The 10428-nt window shown below is 36.4% G+C and overlaps 1 protein-coding gene across 6 annotated transcripts in view; it reads right to left on the bottom strand.

The window, feature by feature from the left end:
* Positions 1-1161: 1161 nt before the first annotated feature.
* The window catches only part of wdfy3 (WD repeat and FYVE domain containing 3), an 80382-nt gene continuing 71115 nt past the window's right edge, over positions 1162-10428 (bottom strand). For all 6 annotated transcript variants that reach the window (XM_051893612.1, XM_051893610.1, XM_051893611.1 and 3 more), the window contains 14 exons: positions 10259-10365; positions 9755-9908; positions 9554-9645; positions 9142-9354; positions 8661-8808; positions 8165-8319; positions 7145-7303; positions 6761-6940; positions 5944-6126; positions 5754-5844; positions 5190-5555; positions 4659-4770; positions 4302-4499; positions 1162-3602 (listed from right to left, as the gene is read on the bottom strand). In XM_051893612.1, coding sequence (XP_051749572.1) covers positions 3482-3602; positions 4302-4499; positions 4659-4770; positions 5190-5555; positions 5754-5844; positions 5944-6126; positions 6761-6940; positions 7145-7303; positions 8165-8319; positions 8661-8808; positions 9142-9354; positions 9554-9645; positions 9755-9908; positions 10259-10365 — 2279 coding nt within the window. In that variant the 3' untranslated portion in view covers positions 1162-3481. The remainder of the gene's footprint in view (positions 3603-4301; positions 4500-4658; positions 4771-5189; positions 5556-5753; positions 5845-5943; positions 6127-6760; positions 6941-7144; positions 7304-8164; positions 8320-8660; positions 8809-9141; positions 9355-9553; positions 9646-9754; positions 9909-10258; positions 10366-10428) is intronic.

Below are 10428 nucleotides of genomic sequence, written 5' to 3'. Positions count from 1 at the left end.
GGGAACACATGGCACCAGGATGCACTATGAGAAGAAGGCAAGCCGGCGGAGGCAGTGTGATGTTCTGCTGGGAAACATTGGTTCCTGCCATCCACGTGGATGTTACTTTGACACGTGCCACCTACCTAAGCACTGTTGCAGACCATGTACATCCTTTCATGGAAATGGCATTCCTTGGTGGCTGTGGCCTCTTTCAGCAGGATAATGCGTCCTGCCACAAAGTAAAAATGGTTCAGGAATGGTTTGAGGAGCACAACAATGAGTTTGGCCTCCAAATTTCCCAGATCTCAATCCAATCGATCATCTGTGGGATGTGCTGAACAAACAAGTCGGATCCATGAAGGCCCCACCTCGCACTTAAGATCTGGTGCTAACATCTTGTGCCAGATACCACAGCACACCTTCAGGGGTCTAGTGGAGTCCATGCCTCGACGGGTCAGGGCTGTTTTGGCAGCAAAAGGAGGACCAACACAATATTAGGAAGGTGGTCATAATGTTATGCCTGATCGGTGTATATTTATGTAGGTCATTGGTGTACACACAAAACAGCAATTTAGTTTACTTTTATTAATTTGTGTATTCAAATAGAAATGTCATGATGCTGTATTGTATTTTAGATCATATATACATGAATTAATTTGTATTTTTAACACTGTAGTAAAAAGGATATTATAAAGTGCCATAGCAGATGTGTGGTTTTAGAACATTATTCAGATTGCAACACTGTCTCCCACTTGCTTTCTCAATACAGTGGAGTGGTTTACTGGACACACAAATTTAAACATGCATGTTGCAAGAAGTCTGAAGGATTCATGTTTCACTAGAATGGATCGTTTCTCAGACAAATGAGCGTTCAGCAGTGTTCCTGGAGACCAGTCATCAAACACCTCAGCGCTTTTATCAGAGACTTAATACCGGGCTTTGTTGTAACTTAGTGATCAGGACAAACATGAGTTTCCAAGCACAATGAATGCTGTCTTGATTAAACACTATGTATTCAACAGCTTTGATCCAGTTTGTTCAATTTAAAAAGTGTGAAATCACCACATTTGTCCTATATATACATTTTCTAAAGTCTTTCTATTTATAACAAAGTTCCTGGCCTACAACATTTTATACTTTATACATGAAGACAGAAAAAAACTCATTTGAGGACACTGGTGGTGGTAAACAGCAAGTATTTAATTGAAATTAAATTAAAAAGTATGAGTACCATATCTATTGCGTCATAATAACAGGTATAGGGGTTATTTATGGGGGGAGGGGGTTCATGTAATTGTTTTTCAACACAAATATACAATGAACATTCAGCTACCACAGTTTTGCACACTAGATACTGTAGTAATGCAGTCTATCACAAGACCACCAAACAGGGACAATCCGTGTGTATTTCATCAGTTGGATCAGTCCTCAACATCCATACATAGAATATAAAAGTCATTCCAGAATCATGGGACATGTTCTCTGTATATCCGCCTAAAACTGTACACAAAACCTTCAGGATCGACTCGTTAGATAATGCCATAAAAAATGAGCCAAAGAAAGAAAAAACAAATAAAACAATGCCAAAACATGTACAATACACTGACACACAAAGTCAGTTGTGTTAGACATGCAACAAGTAACCAAACTTGCTGAGAAATTACAAAAAAAAAAAAAAAAAAAAATCATATAAAAGAAAACTTTATAATTGCATAAATACTTTGTACAGTTCATCTTACTGTAAAGAAATGCACCCGTTCAAAATAATAGCCCACAACTTAAAAAATGCATCTGATAAAACTCCATGTCTTTGTCTCATCTACATGTCAAGGTGCAAAAATAATTTCAGATTGATATAGCCGTTTGATCTTTGAGCTGCTTGTCGACAGCAAAATCCCAACAGCTTTGTGATGTTATGATTGCACACTGAATTACAGTACATTAATACAGAATAATTCAACTATAATGAGTGCATATTAGGCTGTACGGAAATCATATAACAGTGAATAAAACAACTGCAACTGTAACAATTTTTTCATCTTTTTAAAAGTTGTGTCAGACAGTTTAAAGAAAGAAAGAAATTCTCTCTATTAATAAAAGCAGCACTTTTGATAGGTATTGCCCACAGTATCAAAAAAAAAAAAAAAAATCAAAAAACAAACAAACAAAAAAGGAACAGATGAAACAACAGACTTTCTATTTCCTAGTCTTGCCTAAGGTACGGAGAAACTAGGCTTCCAGTCCTCCAAAAAGTGTTAAATCCCTTTTTCTTTACACATGATAACTTTCAAGCTACAGTCTCTCATCAAATGTATGTGGAGTGAAAACATCAGTAACTATTGCTTTCATAATCTACAGATGTTTAAACTGGTGCAACATCGCAAACGGTTCAAATTGAGATTTTAAGAATAAGAAAATAGCGAAAAAGTAAAAAACAAAGCTAGTGTTAGAAAGTATCATTTAAGTCATATTAGTTATGAATAACAGATAAAGAATTGCATTAAGGACTGTCAGAGAAGTCCCACAGTAAAATTTACAGAGGCAAAACATCCCATATGAAACGTGTATGAACTCTTGACACTTGTTTCATATTATAGTCTTTCAACTGACTTTCTGTCTTTGAAACATATATAAAAAGGTGGTGGAATCATTTAAAGGTTGAATGAATCCTGTCATTTAAAAAAATGATTTAAAGTGGTAAAAATCTTCAGTCTTTAATCTAAATTCAACATTTACATACTTTCACTGACCTATACTGTTAAAACATATGATAGTAATTACAAATCAAGGCAGTTTGGCAACAAAATTTAAACCAAAAAACTCTGTCTATGGCAACTGGCTGATACTGTGGGCAACACTTCAACAGAACATATAAAACAAACATAATAATTAAGCATTTGCATAACTAGACAAGCTAGTAATGTCAACCCACAAACATTTATCAACATTCATAGTCCCCAATATTATTCCCGCTGGGATGCTGTGACTTGTGACATTGACTACACACACACACACTCACATTTTTGTTCTTTTAAAGCCAAGAGTGATTTTTAACATACTGTAATACTATATTACAAGCAATGTGTTGTTTTCATTTCTTTTTTTTTCTCTTAATAATGACTTTTTTGTTTCACTGTTTCTAGTTAAAAATGCCATTGTAAGTATTTACAATATAAACAAATGTCATCTCGTTTGATCAGGAAGCGTTTTATATACGCATTGCTTTTTCTAAAATCTAAACATTGCTGACTGTGGATGGTGCGAATGAGATGACGGAGCATACTGCAAAAGAAAACGCATGAATGGAAAAGTAAACTAACAATCATTTCTCTTTAATGTTCACACTTCTGCGATATATGAAATTATGAGCATTAGAGATCCCATTTTGGTCTACGTCAGTGATTTACCAATGGGATTTTGCACGGGGAGAGGTGAAATGGGTTTTTTGAGGGTGGTTGGCATTTTGAGCTTTGGGCATGTGATGCAGGGTGAGGGTGATCTAGTTTCTTGGGCTTTCTTCAGAGCCCCGCTCATGCTGCAGGTTGTAGTAACAGTTCTGACACACACGCACAGGAGAGGAGATTTTCAGCCGCTTGATCTCTGACTGAAAGCGACTGCACCTGAGGGAAGGGGCAATAAATTGTGAAACACTGAAAACCAGCTGAAAATGATTTAGTCACTGAAATTATAGTCATATTAATTATCAAGACTTTTTAAAGATTATTCAACACAAAATTTCTAAATCACAAACAACAACAAAAAAACCCAAGCAAAAAAACATAACCAAACCAAACAAAAACAAAACAAAAACCCAAACCCCAAACCAAACCAAACAAAAACAAAAAAACAAACCAAAAAACAAACCAAAAACCAAACAAAACAAACAAAAACCCCAAACCAAACAAAAACCCAAACCAAACCTAAAAAACAAACAAAACAAAAACAAACAAAACCCAAACCAAACCTAAAAAAACAAAAAAACAAAACCCAAACAAACCAAAAAACAAAACCAAAAACAAACAAAACAACCAAACCAAACAAAAACCAAAACAAACAAAACACCCAATCCAAACAAAACACCCAAACCAAAACAAACCAAAAACCCAAGCCAAACCAAACCAAAAACCAAACAAAACCAAACCAAAAAACAAACAAAAAACCCAACCCAAACCTAACAAAACAAAAAACAAAACAAAAAACAAAAAACAGTTGCAATGGTCTTTTCCCAATGGGTATAAAAAAAAAAAAAAAAATTATAATAAATAAACACTTAAAATTTATTTAGTCCATATATTGTAATCGTAAATAATCTGTCTTACTTCTGGCAGAAGACCTGGCCACAGTTTCTGCAGTGGTGGCGTCTTTCAGTGAGGGAGAAACGCACGGTGCATCCAGAGCAGCTGTCCACCTGTTCGTCCTTCACCCAGTGATCTGCAGTAGAGCGTCCTGGTTGATCACTGACAGACCAGCTGAACACGCGGCCACGGCCGTCGCCTACCAGGATCTTACTGTGGTCTCTGAGTACACAAGAACAGCTCGTTATCAGCTGTTATCTTGTTAAGAGACAATTCATTTGATACCCTCTGAGCAAACACTGGCATGTCAATGTTAAATCACATTAGAAACACAGTAGAAACCAGTTTCTCCACATTCCAGCACAAACACAGAGCACCTACTTTGAAATGGCAAGCGAGGTGATTTCCGCAGGATGAGCGTTGTCCTTGCGGTCAAACGCTGTGTGCATGGTGAGTTTGCTCCGGAACACCAGCTGTCTCTCCCATCTGTAGCCTGGAGACAAAGCGAACAGTAAAGAACATGCCAGTTGCTCACATAAAAAACACTATCATAAGAATCCTCCAACACAAGAGAACAGCACTTGTATGAAGATGTTAACGCTAAACTGAGTTAATAGCCACACTATTTAAATTCATTTATTTCATTTAAGGATTTACTGATCTCGCTTTGGTCTACATCAAAACTTTTCATGTAAATTGTTATGCCAATAACATAATTTGAAAAATAAATAAATATATAAAATTAGAATAAAATCTATTAAATTAGTTTTAAATAAGTAATAAATTAAATATATATTTAATTATTTTTAATTATAATTTTTAATTTAATTATAAAAGGATTTTTTTTTCTTTTACTTAAAATTATGATGTTGAAAAAAAGAAAATCATGACACTGGTTTTAATCTACTGCACCTGGTTTGAGTTTGTTGTAGGACCGAGCCTCCATTGTACTGGGCTGAAGAGGCTGTGGCACTGGCCCGTGTGAGGGTGCTGAGTGCGGTTGGGAATGTAGCTGCGAGGGAATTCCTGGTCTAATCTGGCCCTCTGAGTAGTTTACAAAAACAAAGCCGTCCTTCTCGTCAATGCTGAGTGTGTCCGACCAGCGGCGGGAGTCGTCAGAGCCACTGTCCACAGACCAGGAGGCTCCGTTGCGAGGTTTGGGTCTGTGGACGGTACTGCTGGGGTGGCTGTTTGAGGTCCGAGGCTTGGGGTCCTGACTGAGGCTGGCTTCCTCTCCCTCAGACTCACTGCTGTCATCGTCTGGAGCATCACGACCCTCTGGAAGAACAAGATTTGAGTTTATTTCATCCGAAAAGATTCAATAAAAGTCAAAATAAATTCCTATAATGCATAAGACAAGCTAAAACTGTTTATAGCTAAGTTAATCAATTTAAATTTATTAATACTTTCATATCATCTTTGCAATATTACAGCATAAATGACATTTAAAAGATGCAATGGGGGGGGATGTTTTACCAATTTCTCCACAGCAGTCTGGCACTTCGGGGGGCTCTACAGGGTCTGGAGCAGGGGTTTCTGGGACTTGCAAGAACTCAGTTCTCCAGAACTACAACATAAAGTCACTTGTCAAGAACTGTTATCTGTTGAACGCTTTTAAAGATACAGAATGAAAAGAAAGAAGGTAAATTTAGGTGAAGGCTATTACCCTGACAACTCCATCAGAGTGTCCTGTAACGATAACATTCTGTGTGTCCCACTCGTTCATCTCTGACACGCAGCAGCAGAGGATCTGTTGGCTGCGGCCGGTGAAGGTGTTGGCGCTGGCGATGGGGCTTCCATTAATGCTCCACACATGGATGTAGGTGCCAGCACAGGACACGATATCACCCTACACCCAGACAGAGTCAGAATCAAATCACAGAATACTTTAGTTACTTCTGAGGCATCATTTTATTATGAAGCATCATAAAAAGCAAGAAATTAAATCGGGAAGCTCTTTCTTTTTCTTTTGATATATAGAAATTTGCATTACAATTTCTGAGAACTTGATGTACAGATCAAATTAACTTGACAAAAATAACAAAAAATGTTTGATGAGTTGGCAATTAATTTTAATTCTGAATTAGCCAATATTATTGATTATTTTATTGCCCCAATAAAATTTAAAAATGCAAATAATTTTTGCAAATACTTTATAAAAGCACATTTTTAATGTATTACAGGTTTTGTGTTTGATGATGACATCAAATTAACTTGATACCAAAAAATTTATAAGTTGGTAATAATTTTTAATTCTGTATCAGCCAACAATAACAATAGTAATAATAAAAAAAATTATTATATTTTTATAAGAATTGTTTTATGATTTATTATTAAAATATAATTTAGTAATAAATTATTTTATTGTCTTAATAAACCATAAAAATGCAAAGACATTTGCTTATTAAATGGTTAAACTAAAAGGATTTTAAATGTAGTTTAAACAATATTGTGACTTTTAGAAAGCATTATTGTGGGCTCACAGTAAGCTCGTTGATGCAGAGTGCTGAGACTGGAGCCCGGTGGCCCCTTAGCTGGGTGACGAAAGACAGCTTATTCAGGTCCCAAATGATACACGTACGGTCCCGAGAGCCACTCACGACAATGTGGTAAGCTGATGACGCTGTGAGACATGTAACTGCATCTGTGTGGCCCAGAAGAGCCTGGAAACATACATACATACATACATACATACATATATTAATCAACATACAAAACATAAGTAGGTTTAGCAAATGAGTCTAAAGGAAAATATAAATATGTTGTTTGGTTTTAAATCCCCAAAAATGTGAGTAAAAAGAATCAAACAAGCAAGCAGCATTAAATCAAATACAAAACAAAAGTTGTCATGTGCTAATAACGGTTACCTGTTTGAGTGTGAGGGTCTTGGCTTTCTCTTTGAAGGTCCCGGTCTCCCAAACACAAATGGCTGTGCTGAATCCTCCAGTAATGACCAGTTTGGGATTGGGGCAGATAGAACATAAGATCTGCCCCCACTCAGACAGACACTCATATACTATCCCTGCCTATGAGACGGACACAACACACAAACATCAGACAAATGAGAAAACTATACACAGAATAAACCAACAACACAAGCTTTATAAAAAAAAAAAAAAAAAAAAAAAAAAAAACCACACACAACAACTAGTGGGCACTACTGCACAGCTAGTGAAATGCAAATCATCTGAACAACACTGAGAAGAATGTTTCCCACAGCTGCATTGTATATCTCTACAGAAATGATTTTAGAAGATAAAAATAGAAAGAAAATACTGCAAAAAATTTCAAATGCTTTTGTTAACTCAAAGAAACTCTCGGAAATTGTCTATAAATGCTGCTACTCAGCAAAATACAGAAAATATTTACTTTACCATTTAAGTCTGGGGTGAGTAAGACTTTTTTAAAAGTAAATAAAACGTTTATTCAGCAAGGATGCATCAAATTGATCAAAAGTGTCAGTAAAGACATTTATAATGTTACAAAAAATATTTCAAATAATGTTTTTAAATTTTCTATTCATCAATATTTCTATAAAAATATTAAGCAGCACAACTGCTTTCAACATTGATAATAAAAAATGTTTCCACCAAATCAGCATATTAGAATGATTTCTGAAGAATCATGTGACACTTAATATTTCAATATTACAGTTTTTAATCAAATACATGCAGGTTTGGAGAAGACACTTCTTTCAAAAATCGACCCAAATTATCAACTCTAGTTAATATAAAAGTAAACCTAACATTTTTTGCAAGACACATTTTATGAATATGCAAAGCTTTGTAGATGCTCTTGTCCCAAATGCATTTTACAATCTGACAGCCATTCACAAGGCTGCTGAAAGCACTGCAAGTAAACAGAAAAATTTGTATGTTGCAAATGACCTTGTCAGACTCATAGTTAGAGAGGCGGCAGCTGAGGTCCGCGTAGCCCCAAGCGAAGGTTTTATTCCAGGCAGGAGGAACCAACACCTTGTTCTGCTCAACAGCCAGAATGCCCTTGTCAGTGCACACGATCTGACCCACTGGCTCTTTTAGCTCTGTAAGTGACACAAATGACACACACACAGAGCTCATTTAAATGCTAAATGCTCTTCACTATATGGTCAGAACTGTTGAAAACAAACACATTTTAAAATAAAAAATGGGTAAAAAAAATAAATAAGTAAATAAATATATATATATATATATATATATATATATATATTACATTAAATATGAATAGTTATTAAATGAAGTAGATGACATTTATATATTTTAATACAAAATAACGTATATGACAGAATATAAAACTAGTAGTAGCGACAAAAAATGGTATGCGATTCAAAAAGTGGGCTGTTTGGATGAATGCTACTGTACAGCTCCATCCATTCTGCATTACCTTTGACAGGGGTGAGTGAGGGGCGCAAGTTGTCCAGATGATGGAAGAAGGTCTTGTCTAAGGTGGAGTTGATTGTAACAGGCACACCAGGTACCTCTCCATTTGACTTACTGCGCACCCGCTTTGGAGGATGGGGCTTCTTAAACAGCTAAAAGAAAAGAAACAGAGGTTAAACTGGATACCGAATAAAACAAACATTAGGATATACTATACAGTGGTACCAAAAGGTATATGGACACCTAAGTCACACATAATGTATGAATTTAATTACATTAAATACAAAATATCAAACCAAATGGCCTCGGTAAAACAAATCAGAATAGAGCTTTTTTCAGAACAAACTTTCCTTTCCTTTCAATAACTTTAACCAACTGGTGTCACAGTGATTTTTACTAGATGTATGAAGTCAAGTTTGCACAGGTGTCCTAGCAGAATAACCACAGACGTAGTTCATAACATTTTTTAAAATTAATTCGCAAACCTGTTTTGGGATCTGGCCGAAGTTGTTGATGAATCCAATGGTAGCGGTTTCTTTAAGTGGGTCATTAATGTTGTAGATGTCCACCTGGCCCTCATAGAAGAGATGGTGGAAGACATTCACTGCCTCCACCGCAGGAGGACCCTGCTGCTTGTAACCAAAGATCAAGTCGATCCATTCATGCAGATGGGAGCTGACATAGTCACACTCCAAAGCCTAAAAAAAAACACACACAGACCCCAAAGATTATGAACCTGTTTCTGGAGATGGCCTTCAGTTATTCTCTAACATTAACGCTAAAAGTGGGATTAGGAGAACAGTATTAAAGATCTGTGGATAGGATGAAACAACGACACACAGAGCCCTTTTCTGACCACCGGCTCCATCAGGGACGATGTATTTTGATGCCAATTACCTCTCTGTGAACCCTGATGAACTCTCTCGGGTCTCCTTTTGCCCACGGAGGCAGAATAACATCTCCAAGCTTGGTGCCATTCTGTTTACTCCCTTTAGGAAAGATCGATCAAATTAAATAACATACTTGTATAAAAATTAAAAAGAGAGAGACTGTATTTAGGGTACAGATGATGAGGCTAGGTGTCAAGCTTATCCTCACCAAGATCAAAGTTGTTGGAATTGAGCAAGAACTCAGGAAGGTAGAAGAACTCAGGGATAAGTTCCTTCACATCAGCCATGTTGTGTTTGGAAGCAGAGAGCCAAGCCTCTCGTACACTGTGAAACATTCGGTCGGCCAGATCAAAATGTCCTCCCTAAAAACACAGATGAAACTAACATGTAACCAACAGCTTTAAACTCTCTTCAATCTGGACCAACTCTAAAGGTCTGTTCACACTAGGGATGATAACAATAACTATACAGTTTTAATAATCATTCTAATTCTATGAGAATAGGGAAGTCTACATCAACAATAACGATAATGACACAGAGAAATGAAATCATTGGAATCACTATCAGAAAGATTTTTTTTCTAGCTGAAGAATGATAAAAACATTGACAGCCAATCAGAATCCACTTGACTTTAAACTGCTTGAGCACTTAAAAGAGCAGGCGACACAACTGAAGAAAAAATGAAGAAAAGAACAAGCCATGCAAGACGAACCTGAAGCCTGAGGAAGATCTGCGTGAACGGTTCCATTCTGACCAGATATGAGGCCACGATCATTGCAGAGGAGTAATGAGTGCCGTAATGATATGCTGGAGTCTCGCCTATGAAGAAACAAAAACACGTTTAAAAAGTTTGCATAATCAACAACTTACGGATCATTAGCA

Source organism: Ctenopharyngodon idella, chromosome 5, assembly GCF_019924925.1.
Source record: "Ctenopharyngodon idella isolate HZGC_01 chromosome 5, HZGC01, whole genome shotgun sequence".
NCBI lineage: Eukaryota > Metazoa > Chordata > Actinopteri > Cypriniformes > Xenocyprididae > Ctenopharyngodon > Ctenopharyngodon idella.
The sequence above is the reverse complement of the archived record's forward strand: the minus strand, read 5'-3'. Positions and strand labels throughout refer to the sequence as shown.